This window comes from Micrasema longulum, unplaced genomic scaffold (genome assembly GCF_059751315.1).
Source record: "Micrasema longulum isolate JH-2025_06_02 unplaced genomic scaffold, ASM5975131v1 h1tg002263l, whole genome shotgun sequence".
Taxonomy (NCBI): domain Eukaryota; kingdom Metazoa; phylum Arthropoda; class Insecta; order Trichoptera; family Brachycentridae; genus Micrasema; species Micrasema longulum.
The window spans coordinates 184995-207583 of record NW_028279421.1 but is presented as its reverse complement, the minus strand read 5'-3'; the positions used below and the strand labels follow the sequence as shown (position 1 = coordinate 207583).

General features: G+C 33.0%; 1 protein-coding gene across 2 annotated transcripts; it reads left to right on the top strand.

Annotated features, from left to right (window-relative positions):
• Window positions 1-3283: 3283 nt before the first annotated feature.
• Window positions 3284-21185, top strand: Nf-YA (nuclear factor Y-box A). 2 transcript variants are annotated; one of them, XM_088239771.1, is made up of 8 exons: window positions 3284-3422; window positions 8380-8553; window positions 13111-13174; window positions 15584-15804; window positions 16609-16797; window positions 17759-17850; window positions 18622-18664; window positions 20538-21185. In XM_088239771.1, the coding sequence occupies exons 2-8, from the start codon at window positions 8395-8397 to the stop codon at window positions 20586-20588; spliced, it is 819 nt and encodes a 272-aa protein (XP_088095897.1). In that variant the 5' UTR covers window positions 3284-3422; window positions 8380-8394; the 3' UTR covers window positions 20589-21185. The 2 variants fall into 2 exon arrangements, with proteins under 2 accessions (XP_088095897.1, XP_088095898.1); XM_088239772.1 differs by lacking the exon at window positions 3284-3422 and adding an exon at window positions 8176-8284 and having other exon boundaries at window positions 20538-21175.
• The last annotated feature ends 1404 nt before the right edge of the window (window positions 21186-22589 follow it).

The window sequence follows — 22589 nt, the reverse complement described above, 5'->3', positions numbered from 1 at the left end:
ACGTATCTCTAGTATAGAGGCTGTGAAAATCTACAGACTTACAACAAAAAATCATAAGGTATTGAATCTGTTCAATTCGTAGCCTAAAGAAATAGGAAGCATTGAAAGATTTCAAATTGATTTGAAAAAATATGTTCTTGATAAATTTTGATAAAAAATTGTAATGTTATTAAAAGTTTATATTAGTTCTTAAGATATAATGAACTAACTTAATAAAGCATAAATAAGTATCACTGTGAAAGAAGAATTCTAGAACCTATATCTGGAAGAAATGTGCAAATTAAGCCACTTTATGTCAATATTTAGGTAGAACTTTCTAACTTGAGCCATATTGTTAAAAATTGCGAAGACTTCGGATTTTAGTTTTTAAAAAGTGGGTATAAGTCAGCCTCGTGGTGTAATGGTCAGCGCATTTGCCTACCATGCAAGAGGTCTCAGGTTCGATTCTCTACATGGTTGATATGAAGCATTATTCAAAAGGGTGTTTTTACACTACAATATTTCATAGTCCCTAAGCCGGTAGCTGCGTAAGACTGATCACCTTATCTTCATGTAATACAAATGATCAAGATACGCTGCGATTGGTGTACCAATGCAGTGCCCTATGCACCATTAGGTGTGGAAAGGGAATGATGATGTTGAAGTATATGTCTCAAAAACAATATGTAAATTTTACATTTTTACAAAATTTATATGTAGTTGTAGGTTGAAGTGAAGTCTGACAAATATGTGGGAAATCAATATATGACAGGGTTGGGAATGATGATCAGACAAGAGCGCAAGTCGGAGACAGGTATAATTGATAAGATTGAGAAAGGTTCACTAAAATGGTCATGTAGAATGGACAACAACCGAGGAAAATGTAGCTTAGTCGGATAGACTAAAATCTTAAGTCTGATCATGTCAAAAGGGACACAATAGAAGGTCATGTATGAATGTGGAAGAAGCTAGGATTGTATTTCAAGATTGATGTGTGTGGCGTTCCATACTCTGCCTACTATGAGAAATGACATGTGGGTAAAATAGTAGACATACTAATAATTAAGTTTTTTTTTTATAGTAAATTAAGATCATTTTAATCAAGGATCTGTATTGTACAGCACTGCTCACTGACCTCTTTATCGTTATCATCAAACTCTAATCCACACCTGATGGTGCAGATGGTGCTTACGCTTCAGGTGCCAATCGAAGTGTAACCACCTTATAAACAAATATTTCATGTTGACCCCTCCCAGAAATCGAATCGAATCAAGGCGGACTTTTCTCCATTCGATTTCCTTTTTCAGGTTTTTTTTTACCCCCAGTAGCCATCGAGTTGAAAACACTCTGCCAAGACTCAAATTCTATTTCACACACAGAAATGTATTCGGGAAAAATTGTTTCACTTAACTAGTGTTTCACATAATGAGTAAGATTCTGGTACTAATTAATCTTGTTACGAGAGGTTCCACTGTATTGCTCTTGGATAAATGCAACTCTTTAGACATATTTGACACATAAAGCATGTTTCAAAATTATATAAAATGTCTCCCTCAGCATGGGATGTAAAATACGCATTAATGTAAAAAAAAAGTAACACATAAATTGTAAAAGAACAAATACTTGTAAATTCATCTGCGACCTTATTTAACTGAAATATGCCATATTTTAATGGTGTCTTGCAAACTTACAATAGGCTTTAAAGTTAAAAAACACAAAAATATATTTGACATAAAAAAATATATAGGGACATATAAGGCAAACATGGAAAAAATTAGACTTATGATTAATCACCTATTTAAAAATGTATCCATCTATCAGGGAGTTATTTTTATTGAAAACTGACATACATCTCAATGGCCACAATACTTTTTATAACTAAAATTTCGTGATCTCTTGCTCTTCACAATTAAAAAGTGCGTAATATGACTTCATATATTTTAAAATTGGAAGAGTATTTTTTGTTTTAGAGGAAAAGAGTAGATTGGCGAGTTCTATGAATAAAACACAAGAATACTTTCCCTTCTTTGTATATTTATTAAATTATCATTTTGTACTTAAAATTCACTTGAAACTTACCACACGTATATTTTTAAATTGTAATGGGTTATTGTAAAACTTTGCGGACATCGGAAGGGTGCTTCTTTGTCATGGCAATTGATATCTTGAGGTCAGCGATCATCTTGCGACTTTCGTTTACATATGCTGTCAATGTCATGTTGGACTGAAGAAAGCTATTGTGCAATTCCATCAACTTGGCATTATTATTAGCAAGAGTAGCTAAAACAAAGAACAAAGTCACGATAAACTTCACAAAACTAAAACATGAACTAAAACAAAAACAGATCTCCATGACTACGAAACAAAAACATACATATTCCTTGTCCAGTGTCAGATGCCAAATCTTCTCTTGTAACTTTTGCCCGTCTCGTTGATGCAAAACTCATTGTGAAAATATCAAAACCAAACAGTTATTGTGTTAATTAAATATGTTATAAAGTACGTTTTTTCATTTCAAAATCTATCTTTCACGGAGTTTACCGGTCACTCAAAATCACAGACGAACTAAATTTTTGTCATTATGGCGTCACCTCGTGGCGTCAGTTGCCACAGAACTAGAAGCTTAAGAAATGGGCAGAGATATATTTTTATTAAGTACTTATTTTGAAGTACCTAATGAGAGAATTTAAAATCTCGACAATTTATTGATTACAAAAATATTGTGGTATTTTGTCTAAGTCTTAGCTCATTAAAAATTAACAGTCATAATATGTTTAAATTCAAATCAGGTTATGTTTCATTTAAAATATGTTTATTTTTTAATCCCGAAGTATTTCTTTACAAAGTAAACTATCATAATATTAATTTCACAATAAATCAAGGCTTGCAAAGTCAAGTAAAAATAAAAATATTTATTTGTTATAAGTACGTGAAATAAAAATTCGCAAATTTCGTTAAATAATAATACAATTATAAGTAAAAAATATGACAATTTACATAATATGTACGGATTTTCACCTTGATTTAGTTGCATTATGTAATGTTTTTAAAATTTCGAGGCATACATTTTATCTGAAATGAACGAAATATTTTTTAAACATTGCCGCGTTATTTCTCAATACAAATAAAGGTTGATTTTATGATGAATTATGAAAATGCCTGCTTTTTTTACGGTGAAAAAAGTTTTTTTAATATGAATATTTTAGACACGTATTTATTGCTCGTACTATATTATTTTTTTAATTGAAAAAAATATATAGTGTGGATTCAGCATTACTCGAATAAAAATATTTATATCTGCCCTGTACTTTATCGGTAACTGTTCGGGGAGTGGTAGTCGACAGCACCAATCTTCTACTTGCTCTCGTTTCACAAAAGGCGACTATTGGTCTATAATTTGCCGACCAATCATTGGAAATCCGGCCGACGAGAAAATATCCAATGTAAGTTCATCCTTTGATTTACCGAATTTATAATGTCAATGGCTCAAATGAGCGGGCAAATGGAGTATATTGAATTAATTAATATTTTTTCGGCACCTTTATATTTCCATCAGCAAGAAGCCATTTTGATGTATGTTGCGCGTCTGACGTCAATGAATTTTTATATCCATATTTGTCAAAATATATTTCGCGCAATATATTTCTTACGATACTAATATTTCACAAGTTTTATCCAAATATTTTTTATCCAATTCCTGATACAATAAACCTTAACCCTTGCATGTTTATGATGAGAAACTAAGGCTGAAGTTATGTGTGCATATTATATGAGCACTTATTGATATCTGCACATTGATTAATTAATCATAGTGAATCGTGGTTGGATCAATATTTGTTTTATTTATTATCATTGGAAAACAAATTTATCGTTTTCTGATCTCTGGTGACATTTACACTTATTTTTTGGCTCATTAACTAATATTCAACTAAGAAAATAGATACAAATTACGTCACCAAATTAACTAAAATGTATCACCAGTTTGAGAAAAAAAATATCGCGGAAAATTAATATTCAACTTTTCGTAAAATTATTTAAAAATATTATTTGTAACTAATAATCAGCAATCGTTACAAATTCAATACATTTGGTGGCTTCTTATTAGTGAAATGTTATTTTTAAAGCAAATATTATTTTTTTAAATTATTATCTACCTACATTGAGATTCTGAAAACCCAAAACATTGTTTTATGTAATTAAAAAATAAATACAACAGTCCCGTTTTACTGATTTTTATGGGACCGATGAGGTTTCGGTTAAACGAGAATTCGGTTAAACCGAAAAATATGTGCATAGTGAAAATGTACGGAATAGAATGAATAAAAATAAAAAAAATCTAAAAACACATAAAACCTTCCTGCATGATGGCAATACAAAACTAAATGGAGAAAGTAAATAAATGTGATATTTTCTTTTGCTCCATATGAGAAGAACGTTTTTTAGCTCTGGGGTAATACAAAAGTATTTTGGTGATTCGTTTGATCCTGAAATTCGGTTAAACGGGACTGTTGTGTAAATACCATGATAAAAAGAAAACATTAATAAAACATAAAAATGCTGTTATTTCCCATTGAGATATAGTATGAGCAATGTCTTTACTCAACCATATCTATTCGTGAAAAAAAGTTCAGAGAGGATAGCATTCTTTCTCTATAATTGCTGGGTATTTTTATTTTACCATTTTTGTATTAATTTTTTCGTGTTATGTATGCATTGAAATATTTTGTAATGTACATAAACGTTTATAAAATAAATAAATTGAAATTAAATAAATTGAAATATATAAAGATAACACTCCATACAAATCCGAGCTAAATAGTCGTCCCCAAAAGAAAGAGCAAAGGGAGCAAGTATCGTCACGTCATATCATGTCGACTTGACAAGCAAAGCAAGTAGTACAGTAAAAAGTACGGACTTTTTACATCGGTCTACTGTAAGTTCTATTCAGTATGTCGCTCCCTCCCGCGTATGCGTCAATTTTGTTTATTGTTTCACTATACGCCCGACCAACTGAGCAGGAGATAGCTTATGACTGGTAACATATTAATAAAACATTTTTTAACATTAAAATAGCTATTTTAAACAAGTATTGATTAAAATAAAAACATTGCTTACCGGCGAAAGGTTATACCATCGCTTTTTCTATCTTTTCCGGATCGATTTGTGCAGTATCCTAGCGTATATATAGGCATTTTAGTAATTGCGGGGAGAAAAGTAGCCTGGGAATGCTCGCAACAGACTAAAGTCCGTTCTATCAAACATATGCCAATTGGCCACAGGTTGAGGGTACATATTTTGAACGCTTATGTTCACTCTAGTTCTATACCTTAATGTTATTTCCATAGTTCATTAAGTTATTATGGAAATAAAAAGACAATTTGACCAATGTAAATACTCCCTCCAAATACCCGAAAACCGAAAACGAGTTACTCTTTACAAATTTAAATTTTGTAAACTGCAATTTTAATTGAATTTCAGTCTAAGTCTTTCGTTGGCCATTTCACCGTGCGTTTATCAAATTATATGGAGGGCTTATGTGGGATATTCTCATTTTTCCTCATCGAATAATGTCGAAAACTGTATTTACTTGTATTAAATATAGTTACACAAATCTATTTCCACTATAGTATTTTTATACATTTAGATTATCGTCATTTAAAAAAATTACTTCACTCCGATGCCCTTCATACAAATAACCAGTGACCGGTTTCATCGCTTTCGCGACATCTTCGAGACTGGTATCTTTGTTATGAAATTCAATGTATTTTTGGTATTATTTAATAATATGTATGCTTCCACTTTCCATTATGTTGTATCCCAACTCAACACAAGGCTCTTGGCCTCATAGAGTTAGGAATACGTTATTATTTTTTTGCTATGCACATATATTTTTTATACTATGTCTAACTATTTTTTTTGTTTTTACTACAGATTTTTATTGTATTTTAAATGTTTTTACTATGTTTTTTACTATGTAATTTATTTATACTACATATTTTACTGGGTTTATTTTTAAAGTATGTTTTTTTACTATGTTTTTCACTACGTTTTTTACCTTTATTTATTGTTTTTATGTATTCATGACTGTTTTTATACACTTTTTGCTTAGCTTAAAGCGGGGTTAATAACCCTAATAAGATAGTCAAAGCAACTCTGTATACATGTATAATTTTATGTATGGAATATGATAATAATAAATAAATAAAATAAAATAACAACCCATGTTTTTGGGGCTGCAGCAATGGCTGTATTGGTTGCCGTGTGAAGGTTTTTGTAAGAGGTATAGATGTATTGTATAATTTTATGTATGGAATATGATAATAATAAATAAATCAAATAAAATAACAACTCATGTTTTTGGGGCTGCAGCAATGGCTGTATTGGTTGCCGTGTGAAGGTTTTTGTAAGAGGTATAGATGTATTGTATTATTTTATGTATGGAATATGATAATAATAAATAAATAAAATAAAATAATAACCCATGTTTTTCGGGCTGCAGCAATGGCTCTATTGGTTGCCGTGTGAAGGTTTTTGTAAGAGGTATAGGTGTATTAATTGGCAACAACAACAACATAGCTACAATATCTACATATAGTATCTACATATCCTGGCAAGCTTATTCCATGATAATCTCTCCTAGAGACTACAACTAGAACTAAAAGCCATTCCTTACAATAAACTAGTATACAGAATCTGGAGTTGTTACTTCTAAGCCACAAGCATTAATTACAGTTTTCAATAAATTGTAATCAACTTCCGCCAAGAATTTTCGCTAACAAACTTCAATAATTAATCAACATATTCGCAGACACTTTTTTCTCACATCATAACTTTCTTTTTTTTAAATATTTTACTTCGGATTGGACCGTAGTTGATGGTTTGATGTAAATCTTATTTGACCTACATATTAGGACACCTTTGTTTCTGACTATTTTTTATAGGGACACAGGGTTTTGGAATTAACCACTAAAAACACATTTTTTTATATTCCCCATGAATGCTTCAAATAGACGAGTTGTGATGCATTTAAATAATATTATGATGATTTGAATGCACCACTTGTCTATTTGTAGCGTCCATGGAGAAGAATACAAAAGGATGTTTTTAGTGGTTAACTCAAAGATCCTGATTTTGAAGTTACCTAGTTGTTGTAATAACCCCGCGATATGATAATTTTATTTATTTTAATTTATTTCATTGGAAAGCCAACAGGCATTTATAAATTCATAAGATACAATTATATTATAAATACATATCATAAAGTCCAATTAGAGGCTTCCACATAATACTGTTATTGTAAATGTTGCCACATAAAAATTATACCTAACATAAAATAACTAATCATACAAAACTTATAATATTACTAAAAATGTAAATGTAATACATATTATTAAAAATATATCTACTCTTGAATATTGGTCACACAGTTGCACATTATAATATATAATATAACTATAGTTGACTATACAGTGTAAATTTATTATGTGCCTACATACAGAACTGCACATAACCTGCAAATAGGCTGCGGATTCAAGGCGCAACATCATAACTTGAATTTTTTTTGGAAATTTAATTTTTAAACGAAGTTAAAGATATGTCATTAATATTAATACAATTTAATTTCTGCTTACTCATATCGCAGGTCTATTTATAAATGAATTTATATTAATGATGTAGTAACCATAAAAATTCACAAGTCAACACATTATCATATTTATCAACGTTATTGTTCCATCATTACTGGGGCAAGTAAAATTCAATATTCCGGCTCGTAGGTTGAGAAACAATGAAGTACTATTTATAGATCAGCATAGAACAAACTATGGCCTTAATTCTCCAATGACCCGTCTTTGTCGTATTGTTAACTCAAGACAAGATCTGGATTTTTTTTATTTAAGTTTAAAATGATTTAAATAAATAGTCCAGATCTTGTCTTGATGTCCCTTATGTTTGTCAATGCTTCTTTTCTTCTTTTTTTAATGTTTTAAACTATTCTTTTATTGTGATATTTAAACCCTATAAATTGTATACATAGACAATGTCCATTAATAAATAAATAAACACTTCGTTGATATGAGAGAATAAAATCCCTACTTATTTTTTGAGTTTGATAAATAAATAATGTTTTATCTGGTGACTTGAAAGGGAACATAGCTTCCCGTGATAAAATGCAAATAGCTGAAACAATGAAGAATGGTCAGAAATATTATTTATCACATTCTGGATGATGTATCTCGGAGCATACAGCTAATTGAGATGAGCCTTTGTAGTAACAAATGTCACCCTTGAAAATATATTTTAAATGGTAAATAACTTATTTCTTTTGGGGGCAGGGCAAATCTGCCTATTCTCCTTTACTAAATTTTTTATATTATTTAAAACTTCCTGGCATGTTTCTAGTGATTTGTCTTTGCAATGGAGCACCAAACGATGGGTGATGGGCAGCAGCAGATAGTGCTGAGCGCCCAACAGTTGCAAATGCTACAGATGAACCAACCCACGCACATGCTGCAAGGATCCAACGGGCAGCAGATCATGGTGCACGCTGTTCCATCAGGGGGTCCTACCATCCAGGTTAATATAACAATTTCAAACATTTATTTAAAATAGGTGCATAGTTTTTCACGGTCACTGTTATCAATATGTATCATCTTTTTCAAAAACTTTTGTAAACCTGGGCATCCTGAAAAATCAGCTATAGCCGAACACTTCTTCAAAACAGGTCATCTTTTCGCCTTCGAACCTGAGATCCTGGATAAACCCAGAAGCTACTTAATTTTGGTCTGTCTTCTGGAGTGGTATAAAAAAAATATGGGGGTACGATTATCATTCATTCTGTGCACATTGCCCAATGTAATCTACTTATTTTTATGAATTTCGTAATGTTGGGTTCGCTATATAGTGCTTCTAATTCACGATTAAACCATCTCTTCCACACTCCATTTGGTTGACAACAAATAACTTCCTTGATATTTTTTTTTCAAATATTAATACCATGTTTTCATCTCTTTTGGTCATGACCCAGCATTCGGCACCATATGTAATGTCTGAAGAGAGTTTTTTAAATAATGGTCTTAGTTTTTCTATAGAGTTTACCCTTAAGATGGTTCCTGCAACGTTTATGTTCAAAAGTTCACGAAAAAGACTATTTGTTTTGTATCAAAATATACTAGAATTGTTAAAGAACAAACTAATTTATTATTTAGTTCATTTTTATTAAAAGGATTTTTTTCTGCCTCCATGTTTCAGCAGAAAAAATTCACCAGAGCAACACGCTAATCGCTATTATCATAAGGTCCTGTCCGTGTGCGTTCTGCCGCTGCGCGCGGTAATGAGAGTAATAATTGTTCCACGGAGATAGCCTGCCCATCTATCTCAGTGACAATGTCTCGGAACTATGTTTTGTCCTACAAATTGCTGTTTACACATGGACATCAAATTCCGAGACAAAACAATATTCATCATCCATCATCGTTCCCTTTTCGCGCCTAAGGTGCAAAGGGCACTGCATTAGTGCACCAATTGCAGCGTATCTTGATCATTTTTATTACGTGAAGGTAAGATGATCAGTCTTACGCTACCAGTCCTGTGAAATATTATTGTGTGAAAACACCATTTTAAATAAATATTTCATATCAACCATGCCGGGAATCGAACCTGAGACCTCTTGCATGGTAGGTAGACGCACTGACCATCACACCACGAGGCCGACTACTGCCAATTACAATGTACATAAGTTATATTATTAGTAATTACAAAAACATCTTTTAAAAAAAAGCACAATAGATTATTAACACGTTGATTACGGTGTGCACACATTTGTGCGTTTCAGAAGCCTTATGTTGCAGCGCGTTGCACATTTTTATGCATTTTGGTTACCTTCCAAAAAACACGTCTTAAACTTCTAATTTATTCTGTCATGTTTGCTTTGCTGTAGAGCGGATAGGTGTCACTATAATACAACAATATTATCGTTTCTTTTTTGTTTCAAAACATGACTAAAAGTTATCATAACAAAGATTGTCACAAACAACGGGTTAAGGTCCAACATATAGTCCATAAAAACAATAGTAAATAAAGACAAACAAGTCACTAATACACTAATATTGTATTGTCCACGTGTAAACAGCCTTGTATTGTATAAGGAACTCGTTTTTAACCAAACTCTTTTTTATGCCAAAAATGAATACCTTTTCTAACTATTGTATTTCTGAATTTTAGCTGTTACTTGATTATCAAACAACCGGCCTTAATGCGTAGTTCACACGAGAACAGGACAATACTGTCTTGTCCCAGCTACGGACTTATTGTCCTAGTATGAACAGAAATTTAAATGACAGAAAAATGAACTGAGACATTTTCCTAGAGATACAGGGGGAGGCTATCTCCGCAGTATCCATCTTCTCAGTGTTCTGCTTTTGAACTATGTTCAAATTGTTGTATCGCTACGCTGTTCTGTTTTGCGCAGTAAAAGCTGTTCATGGAGCTGGGATAGAATTATTGTCCTGTCTATTTTATTGTGCTCGTGTGAACTCTGCTTTAGTCTGGTGAGGTCACCAAGGTTGGTAGGGCACAAAATTCTTATTTTAGATTTTCTTAAATACACAAACATACGGAATGGAGTGATTCAAAATTACTATATATTTTTATCAATCCTTGATAATTTTTTGTAAGTTTAATATATATGAATGTCTCTAGCAAGTAGAAGAATTTGTGTATCTGGGAAGCATGTTTTCAAGAGATGGAAGAGTAGAAAAAGATGTTGAATGAAGTGTGAATGCGGGCAACAAAATGAACGGAGCACTAAGCACAGTAATTTCTAAAAAAAATATGTCAATCGAAGCTAAACTGGCAGTGCACAACGGAGTTTTAGTCCCAACACTTATGTATGGAAGTGAAACATGGAACTGGTAGAGGAAGGATGAAAGCCGAGTGAACGCGGTTGAAGGGTTACGAATGATGAAATCAGGGCGAGAGTGTAAATCTGAGTCAAGTATAATTGATAAGATTAAGAAAGGGTCTCTGAGATGGTTTGGTCACGTAGAACGAATGGACGACGAAAGAATGGTAAAACAAGTATATATGGCGAAAATTAACGGCAACGTGAGACGAGGACAACCAAGGAAGACGTGGCATAATCAGATAAACCAAAATCTTAAGTCTGGTCATGTCGAAAGCAGACAGAACCGAAGGGCATGTATGACAAGATGTATGAATGTGGAAGAAGCTAGGAATGTATGCCAGAATAGACGTGTGTGGCGGTCCATTCTCTCTGCCTACCCCTACGGGGAAATGGCGTGATGGTAGTAGTAGTAGTATTAATATATATTTTTTAATCTTCCCGTTTCATTGGCTCACACATTATTTTAATTCACTAAATGTTGCTACAATAATAAATTATTTTTTTCATGCTTTTCCACAGATGGGAACACAAGCCATCCAGGTAGTTGTATTTAATCTATTATAAAAGTAACACACCTACATTGTCTGCAATTGTTAACATATTTTATAAATATATATTTTTTTTTTTTTCATCATTGAAACAACAACAGAAGAGATGTGACTTGATAAAAACTTATAAGATACTCGATGATTACAATGACTGCCCCCTGCATGAGATGTATCAATTAAACCCCAACACAAATTTGCAGGGCCATAACTGGAAGCTCTATCGTCCCCAATTCCACCTCAATCCCAAGAAAGACTTTCTTTCCAGCAGGGTAATTTCAGGTTGGAATAAATTGCCAAGCCTAGTTGTCCATTCCATTTCGGTCAACCAGTTCAAAAACCGTTTGGATGCTTTTTTGAAGGAAGAAGAACTTGGACAAAAAGCAGTACACGAGATATAGGCGTATCAGCGAAGGCTGCCTGCCTATAGCGAATATAATAGGAATTTTCCTGATGAAATGATGTATTATTTCGGGATAAAAAATAGCTTGATCGATTGCCGGTCCTCCAACTATCGCAAAAAAATATGACGATCCGTTAGTCTATGGCATATTATTGTTATTCTGTTTTCAAACAAACACACTTTCGCATTTATAATATTAGTTTGGATTGAATTACTCTAAGCTTCATTATTTCCATAAATTTTTTTCTATGGAAAAATGTATTTTTATTTATTTATTCATATTTTTTTCCATTATAAACTATGATTAATAATAAAAATAATGTGACCTCACTGGAGTTACCCGTGCCGAAGACATTTAACTATATAATTTTTTTAATGTTTTTCATTTGAGAATAAACTCAGAAGACTTAATAAACAGAGATAATTAACAAAATGTTCAGACAGTTTTAAACACTACGTATTTATGTTTATAATTCATTTATCTACATCTATATTATTTATATTACAAAACGCACAATGAAAGAACAAAAACATAACATAAGCTATACATTTGTGGAGCAGTTTTTTAACATTTTAACATTTTTTTGCACCACAACAGGCCAGGAGGCCTAATTACAGTGGTGAATTACATCACAGAGCACCCAGGCTTGAGAAAAATCATATTTTTAATTTTTTGTGTTCTCACCGGGAATCGAACCCGGAACATTCCGTGCGTGAGTCTAGCGTCTTGACCATTACACCACGTAGGCCGCCATTGATCGCCAGTTGATTCAATGTTGGTTTGGGCGAATGAGACAATCCATTTTACTTCTACCTAGCTCCACTATCCATTTTCGTATAGCCTTTTCAAACATTTTCTCGTTACTAATTGTTTTAATAGATTGTGGAAGTAGGTTATAGATTTTAATTGAATAATACTCAAAATCCCTTTGTCTAAAAGTGGTATTAGTTTGTATTTGTGTTGAGGATTTAGTGATTGTATTATTATACATATTGGGTTGTGGTCCCGTGGCTAGTGTCTCGGACTCACGGACCAAAGGTCCGTGGTTCGAATCCCACTCTACAAAATATTATTTGTATAATATGTTAAGACGGGTCCTAGGTACTATTAATCCGATGATCCCTATGAAATGTATTGTAACGATTGAATTCTGGCTACTTACTTAAATATAACAAAGATAATTCATTAACTGGACAGCCGTAATATAGTGAAATTATGGGTACTGTTTTCGATTAAATGAATTTTTTCTCTCGTTTTTAATATTATTATAATTTTACAGATGGCCTCCCCAAACGGTCAAACGCTGCAGCAAATACAAGTGGTTCCCGTTTCCGCACTTCAAGGTATTTAATGCTTTTTCATTTTGTGTACACACCTGTTACTATAAAGATATATTAATAGATGGAATATATGATAAGTAATTCAGAGCACATTTTGATACTTACATCAAATTGAAACTGGGTCTTATCAGACCCACCATCGCCGCACACAGTTTTTGAAGAGAATTTATTTAAAAATAACAATAAATACGTAATCAAATATGCAGTGTTTAAAACTTTCTGAACATTTTGTTAATTTATTTATTTATGTTTTACATATTTATTACAGCTATTTTTTATTTTTTTTATTTTTATTTATTTAACTTTTTGTACATAATGTTATTTGTACATTGGCGGGCTTATTGCCAAATGGCAATTTCTTCCAACCAACCAATAAAATAAAAGTTTTATTTTTATAATTCAAGTTACAGAACATATTCAATAGAAAAAAAAAGATTAAAAAGTTAAAAATATATAAAAATAGAAATAAACGTATTTGTTTATAAATTACCTTAAATCAAAACTATTACTCAATAAGAAAAAGGAAAAAAGAGGAAAGAGGAAAAAGGAAAGGAGGAGAGATTAAGGAGGAGAATAATAATAATTTACAATGAATTATTTATACAACAGACTAATTGAGTGGTAAAAGTACACATTCATATTTTTTATTTTTGCTGTTGGTTCATCTAAACTGCCTAACTAGGGATAGCTTCCCCGTTCTAAGGCAGTAAATTATGTATTTTATCATATAACTAGCGGACCGGTCAGACGTTGTCGTGCCTGAATGTTAGCTTCCCTGCTATTAGCTTGGAAAAAGACTTTTCATTGATAAGTAGGTACCTAACTACTTGTTTGTGATTAAATTCCAAAACCTAAAATTGATAATATTTCATTTAAATAGGTACCTAGGTACTTGTTTATGGTTGAATTCTAAAACATAAAATAAATGTTTTTTTCAAATATGGCATTCTTTTTGCAAACGTCAAACTCCGGTCGTCTCACCAACAAAGAGGTGTACGTATGTATGAATACGATTTTTTTTCAATGTATTGAATATAATGTTATTTTAGTGTTACCAAAAATCCGATAAAAAGAAACAAATGGGTAGAAATTATAAGGAATTTAAGGAAAGAATCTGATTGAGATCCACAAAAAACAAATGCTGTTTGAAACATTCAAAAACAAACTTTTTTTACACACAAAAAAACTACATCTTTCCATTTTTTTGCAAATGCATTCTCCTCGAATGCAACCCTGGTAGATCGATGAATTAAACATTTATGCTCCTAACTTCTTTTTTACATATTCGATTGAAAATGTTAATATCTACAAACACGCACAGCGCAAAGATCTAGGTTATTCTGAAAACCGCACGTAAATCAGTTAAGCCGTTTAGGAGGAGTACGGTGACATCACACGTACAGAGGAATTATATACATAAAGATATAAAAAAATAATTACAATTTGATAATTATGTGTGCCCTACTTCCAGTTTTAAAAGTAAATAATAAATATACAATGCACACCTGAATAATACCGAAATCTCTATATCCTAAATCCTAAGTCATTACTAGTAAAACTAGAAATCAGCTTACGTCAATCTACATGGAACAAAAATTTCTCTGACTCCCTCCGACCAATACATATTAAAAATGCAGTCAACACCTTCCTCAGCCTGGCAATCCCACCACATTTCCATGAATCTGGGATAAGGTTATATATCCTTGGGCCTATATAATATTACTGCCTGAAAAGTATTAACTCCTCTCTGTAGAATCAGATCCTTATTAAAATTAAAATGTGATTTTTCTCAAGCCTGGGTTTTTGTTCCGTGATATAATTCCCCACAACAATTGGGCCTCCTGGCCTGTTGTGGTGCAAAAAAATAAATGAATAATTGAAGTGTCTAGTATTATGGGCATGGCAAACCGTTGCGTATTTTCCCTGTGCGTGACCGCTACTGACCTCAATATATACTGTTGACGAATATCCAGCACTTGAAATTCTTTGAAGAGCGAATCACTCGGGTATCGGTATGGTTTTTTTTTTAATATAACTCTTATCACTGATAATTATCTCTGTTTATTAAGTTAGTCTTCTTTGTCTCAAATGTAAAAATATTTTTTAAATGTATATTGTGAAGTGTCCTCGGCACGGGAAACCCCAGTGAGGTCACATTATTTTTATTATTAATAATAGTTTATAATAGAAAAAATATGAATAAATAAATAAATAGGAACACGCCCAGTGGCGGTAAACTATAGTGTGTTAAAAAAAAACATCGCTCTTTTGCGGTAATCCAAGGAGGAAATACGGAATACGTTTGTATGAAGAAAGGTCAGACCGCACACCCTCTTAGTAAATTTTTTTTAATCCAGGGACAAATCAACAATACTAGTCGGTTTTGATTGGAAGAATGGAATTGTATTTTAGGAGCCAGTAACACACCAGCCGTAATGTCGACGGGTCAGCAAGCCCAGATCGTGCAAGGGGCGGATGGGCAAACGTATCTCTACCAGCCCGTGCAGATAGACAGTCAACACTTGGGCCACAACGCCTACGTCAACATCAACGGCTCCCTCGTCCAGGTCAGCGGAGCCGCCTTGCAGCAACCCGCCCAGCAGCCTATCATCAATGGAGGAAACATTGTTATGGTAACTACCACCTTATTCTGAAATATTTGTTAAGGTGGTTTTACCCGCTGTCCCTGGACCGGCACCTGAAGCGTAAGACTGATCACCTTACCCTCCTTAACACATAATCGAAATACATTGCATGTACTTTTTCAATGCAGTGTCCTATGCACTACGAGTAACGGATTAGGGTTTAATGATGAATAATATCTTCAACAATGTTTTGAGTGTGTCCAAATGTTTGCAGACTGGCTGGATTTCCTCCTTCCAACAAATCTCTTGCAACAAATTTAGATCTGAATAACTCCCTAGGGAGGAAACCCAGCCAGTTTATAAACATTTGGACACACTCAAAATTTTGTTGAATTATCTAATTGGAAGAAGAAGTATAGAAATTGAAAAATTGTTTTCAGGCATTGCCTAGTAGGTGAATTGGTTCAGCCGGATTAATCTCACTCGCATGATAAAGGTTTCAGCCCTTTTACTTCACAAAAGTCAACAGATGGAAGAATTGAGGAAATGTGGTTGTTTAAACATAGGCAGAATGGTGAATGTTATACAGTGTGTAAAGTGGCTACTTAAACCAGCCGATGACAAGCCCTGTAAATGCCTAGACTTCCATATTCCCTTGTCAAAAATGTTTTCCCTCTGTTGCAACAAATTTAGATTAATATCTTCACTCGATTTCCTTTTATTGGATTTTACCTAACACTCGCCATTGAACCGAAAATAGATCAGACGAGATGATGAAATGAAAATGTATTAAAATGGTTTGAATGATCAAATAAATGATTTTGATATATTTGTCAATCTGTTCCCGTGCAGATGGTGAGCAATCCGGGCGGCAACACGAGCATGGCGGCGCCCAGCGCGGGCGTGGCCAGCACCGCGTGCGAAGCGCAGGACGAGGAGCCGCTGCTGTACGTCAACGCCCGCCAGTACCGCCGCATCCTGCGCCGGAGGCAGGCGAGGGCGCGCCTCGTGGACCTCGGCAAGATACCCAAAGAGAGACCGGTGAGACAAGAACACCCCTAATGTAGATACACCCATGTGAAAGGATTTCGTACAGGGTGCCCAGTGGCAAAGTCATATTTTAAGCTGTATTAACTTTTAACCTTTTCTGTGCCTCTAGATATTGTTATTGCAGTTTCCAGCAAGCCGTGAAATTTTAGGCAATTTTTAGAATAGATGCTAACGATAATAATTGTTTTAAAAACAAAAATGACACAAAAGATTCATAAACCTTACCAAAAAAATATAAAAGTTTTGTTTTGAATCTGATGTCTGATATATTTAACTTGCGTATGAACAAAATGACCCGCCTACAGTCTGTATTAAATGCTGTACTTCGGGAATTACACTGGCTACGTTTTCCAGAGAGGGTGGAATACAAACTCTGTTGGCTTATGTATAAATCACTGCACAACTCTGCTCCGGAATATCTAAAGGAACTATGCATTCCAGACGAACTAGCTGTCAGGCGTCTCACGCTTAGATCAGCTACAAAAAGTTATTATACCTCTACGCAAACATTGCACTAAATTTAGTGAACGTGCATTTGCGGTCGCAGGCCCTAGGCAATGGAATGCTCTCCCAGCAGAGATGCGAGGCTGTGAAAGTGAAGTGATGTTTCGGTAAAAACTTAAAACCCACTTGTTCTCTATATCATTTTAATAAATCCGTAGCATGTGACTGCAAAATAAATTGTTTTAATTAAATTACAAATTTAAAAGCTTCAATTAAATTTATTTATCTATAGAATCACTATGTTAAGCGCCCTTGATGTTAAGCGCCTTCTGTTAAGCGTATTATATTTCGTAAATGGCGCTTTATAAGTTATCCATAATAATAATACCTACAACTTATGAATTACTTGGTTATTACCAGGAAGATGGAACCGACTCAATTTGTGTATTATTACAATTACATCCGAGATCTCGGTATTTCTGTATGATGATTTCCATTTGTATTTCAGAAATACCTGCACGAGTCAAGGCACCGACACGCCATGAACAGAGTGCGCGGAGAAGGAGGGAGGTTTCACTCTAATCCAGAAGATAAACCCAAGTAAGTAGAAAACTTTATTTTCAATTTTATAATTAATCGGATTTTGGTCCCATGGCTAGTGTCGCCGATTCACATATCAAAGGTACGAGGTTCGCTCCCTGCTCCTCCTTCGATGATTCTTGATCTGAGATCGGCGGTAATGCATGCCGACTGACTGTTGTGACTGTTTTAAATTTGTATAAACCATTTTAATTTTTAGTTATACGTCAACCCGTTTTGACGCTACTACCTCATCATCGGGACTTATACTAACTTTGAATAAGTCGTGTTACTAATAATATTATAAAATATTGAAAGAAAGGAACAAAAGAACAACAGAAAGAGAGATAAAAGAAATAATTTGAATCAAAACGTGAATATTTTTAGAGGAGAAATTTGTGGTTAATTTTTTATCCGTCCAGGTATAGAAAATATAAACTGTAAAAATTAACTGTGAACTTGAACCGAGAAATTCTAATAGCTAAATAATCTGAAGGTTTTTGAATGACGTTTATACTTACTAATGAAGATATTTATTTATTTTTTTACGGTTCCATGAAACTTTTACATAATTACAGTAAAACCAGTGGAAAAAAAAAAAAAAAAAACATTGAGAAAAGTATATAATGGTTAACAGTATTTTTATATAAAAAAAAATTACATCTGTAACATAAAATCTTCCAAATGCATTTGTATGGGGGTGCTATTCGAGTTTTAAAAAAAAGTATTAGGATTTCCAACAGTGTGTTTTACCTTTACCTATTTGTTTAATTGTTATTTTCTTGTTTCCAGGGATAGGAAACCAGAAAAGTTAGACTCTGAAAAACACACTGAAGTAAGTTTTTTTTTCAAGTTTAAGTTTTGCTTTTTAAAAATTGAGGCACCTATTAGATAATTACATAATTGAATCGCGATAATTCTGCTGAACACAGAATCAGGTGAAGTTAAAAGCATTGACTTAGAACTTGCCCACCAAATTACAGCACACCGCATCTGAGGACTAGTCTCCTTGTCGATGTCCACATACGAGGAATAATTACTCATAGCTGAGCAAGAAATGCTGCCCGAAGAAGCTCTTTGTGCAGAAAAAAAGTGATCCAGAAACATATATGTAATATGTACTTCATTGGATTGAGGGAAAATGGAAAAAGGGGATTCACTGACTTTGGTTAAATTAATACGGCATAATCAATTCGCTGAAATAATTACAAAACCTTTCTGCATGTTTGATAGGACCTATAAAAGAGTCACGGATAGTAACTAGAATCTCAATCAGTATTCATTAAGAGAGGGACATTAACTGACATAACTTTTGTTCTTTTAAAATTATAATATCATCGGGTTTCTGGAACAAGTTGGTAACTACAATTTTTTTATTTGATTCGTAACTGGCATCAAATAATCCTTGTTTACATAGTAAATAAAAGTATTTCATATTTTATAAATACAAAATATAATCAATGTGTATCTCTTTTGGGTGATCCCGTGTATGTCAAATTCGTTCCCACATAATTTACGTTACGAATTTTGATGGATGCAGAAAACTAGAAAAATCGAAAAAGACATGGCACCAAATTTAACAAATACTTGAAGATGAACATGTCAAATATCAATAATAAGCGTGCATGTATGAGAAGATGTATGAATGCGAAGGAAGCGAGGTCTGTATGCAAAAACTAAGTAAAGTGGCGTTTTTTTATTTGTTTATTTTTTCATAGAATTATAATTACAAAAATACATCTTAAAATTAAGCTATAACATAAATTGGAAAAAATGCCCACAAAGACCAGCGTCTGAGCGTGGGCCATTCCTTTTTTAATTATTAATAAGTTTATAGCATATAAATATGGTATGATATGACTATGACCATGAAAAGAAAAGAAAAAGAAAATGAACATATGCTGATATTACAAACACAGGATTTATTTGCAGTATGCATTTTATTTTTTTTATTTTTATTTTTTTTAAGGTGTCTATCTGTTCCTTCCATGCTTATCCAAGACCTCAAACCTACTCTAATCTGTACCACCGATTTAATGTTTTGTAATTCCCTAGTTAGAAGATTGAAGGATCTTGGACCAACATGTAAAGAGTGCCTCTGTGCGAACTTAGTTCTGCACCCTGGAACTGACAGTACACTATCCGATCTATTGCTAATACAATTTAATTATTACTAAATAATTCCCTATTTAAGTGAACATATATCAGGCACTGAAATAAATATAATTTTCTAAAACTAAGGAGTCCACTCTCTATCTATAATTCATTACTAGGAAAAAGTCTATGTTTTTTGTACATTATTTTTTTATTAATGAAATCATACAGTCTTTATATAAAACAAGGTACAAAAAACAATTTAAAAAAGTAAGACCAATTACAGATTTCACACTAATTTATTATGAATGCAGGAGGAGAGGGGGAAAATAATTGAATTCTAAAAAAATATAAACATTAAATAAAAAGAACATAAAAGGGAGAAGACATTGTATAGCTCCCACTCTACTTTCCTCCCTCTCTCTCTGCTTCCACGAACATTTAAATTTCTTTGTAAAAATTCACAACCAACAATAATTTATTATATGCAATTAATTTATTTTATTATCTTAATTATATTTTTCTGTGCAATTTCTATTGAGAAACTATGCACGTTTGATTTAATAGTTATTAAATATACTTTATAAATTGACCATAATTATTATTATTTTCAGGTTGCTCAACATTCGCGGAGTCTAATACGAATCCAACCAGTTCTTCAATAGTCTTAATGTAAATGAATAATTTAAGAGCTGATTTATCAGCAGTATCGTTTATCCTACGAACATATCGACTAGGAATATAAAAAGTGTGTGATTGGATATGTACATATTAACAAAAAGCATTTCAAATTTCCGCCGTTGATGTAATTGAAACTAGTGTTCTTAATTAGGTTTGAATGTTGTTTATTTCATGTTTATTCAGCCCCAATAATTATTATTCAACGATGGGAAAGATATGTTTGATAAATCCCTTCATATTGAAGGAAAATTTGATTTAATATTTAATGTATCTCATAGTTGTTTCACAAAGTAACTCTTCTAAATACACTCAGCTATGATAATTAATTGTAAATACTTTATGCAGCAATATCAACAATGCACATTTCTTTCACCATTACATTACATATTTATTTTATAATTACAGTTCCCCAACATTGGGCGACCACCGTGGAATAGACGGTGTGTTATTATTTATTAAATGAGGAACTTCAGCCCTACGGGAAATTGGATACAAAAAATGTTTTCTTACGCGCAGTAAAAATTAGAGCATCAAATATACTGCAAAGTTTCTTGAAAATGTATGAAAAAAATACTGTAAAATATTTTAATATAATCGAACTACTGTGAACGGCTTCACTGGTTCATATGAATCAATCAATAATAAGGTGGAAGATTTTTAATTTACTTACTGTCAACGAACCATCGGCAGAACTGACTGAGAAGAAGCGAAAGAGAACTTGAGAGAGAACACACACGGAGTAATTTCAGAAATACAAAACTTTAAAAAATCGTAGCGCTGACAATTCGATACATAAAAATATTTTTAAAAATTCATTGAACTTCATGTCGAAGTCAATGCATCCTATAGCTGTGGTCGGCAATCTTATTAGTCAAAAGAGCCAAAGATCAGCATTACAACAATTAAGATTACTTTTGAAAGCCAAATATATTTTCATTTTAGAATATTTCATCTTGAAAACGTACCTTATGCAACTTAAGATCTGCGTATTCAATCACCATTTCAACTATAAATTCTTTAAATTTACTATGATACATAGCTTAAACTACAGTTGTGTTGACAATCTTGATCACCAATTCCAAAACATTGATTTTTGTTTTGGAAATGTCTGAGCACAAAGCGGTTCTTGGTGAATGATGCAATTGTAATCAAGCAAATATATCGATTTTCGCCTTCAAAATAGAATTAAAACCTTTTCTCATTTCGGTCATATTTTTTGGCCAATCTGTTGACCTTGAAATAATTATATCGAGTTTAATTTTGTGTTTCTCTGTGCACTTAATGACAGCATTTACAATATCCTCACTACGCGTTTGACCTTTCAGTGGCAATAATCCTAAAAGTCCTTCATTAGGAGGACAAAATAAATCAAACAAAAAGTGAAACATTGGCTGGTGAGCCGCATTCAATTGGATAAAGAGCTGTGTGTAGCTCGCGAGCCGTGTTTTTCAACCACTGTCATTATAGGATACATACATAACTGGAATGTGCATCATCAATCTGTAGCCCTGTTGAAAGAGTTCAGCGGAAGTTTTTACGCTACATGCAATTCAAAAAGGGTAAACCTGTAGATGAAATTTGCTACCAAACTTCGATTTCTGAGTTGAGGTTACCATTGCTCTCCACCAGAAGGACGATCGCTGACCTCACTCTAATGCACAAAGTAAATATATAATAATATAAAATATGCACCATAATAGATTGCCCAAAATTGCTGTCCCTGAGAAACTTTCGTGTACCCACAAGGACCACCAGACTTCGACACATGTTCCAGTGTGAGTACAAAAAGACAAACTTCACCCACCATTCTCCCCTGGCACGCATCCACAGAACTGCTAATAATTATGCTGAGCTGTTGGACTTGCTCCACACCACTCCTGCTGCTATCAATCAAATCAGCTATCCTATCCATCGAATGGCCATCCCCTCAATTCTTCTCTTTTTAATGTGTTTCTCTACTCATCTTCACTTTATTTCCTTTTTCT

Excerpts from the sequence above, each read along its gene's own strand:
- Nf-YA (XM_088239771.1), top strand. The coding sequence starts at position 8,395 with ATGGAGCACCAAACGATGGGTGATGGGCAGCAGCAGATAGTGCTGAGC. Across the intron at positions 16,798-17,758 it reads AGATACCCAAAGAGAGACCG|AAATACCTGCACGAGTCAAG; the intron begins GTGAGACAAGAA and ends TTTGTATTTCAG. Across the intron at positions 17,851-18,621 it reads AATCCAGAAGATAAACCCAA|GGATAGGAAACCAGAAAAGT; the intron begins GTAAGTAGAAAA and ends TCTTGTTTCCAG.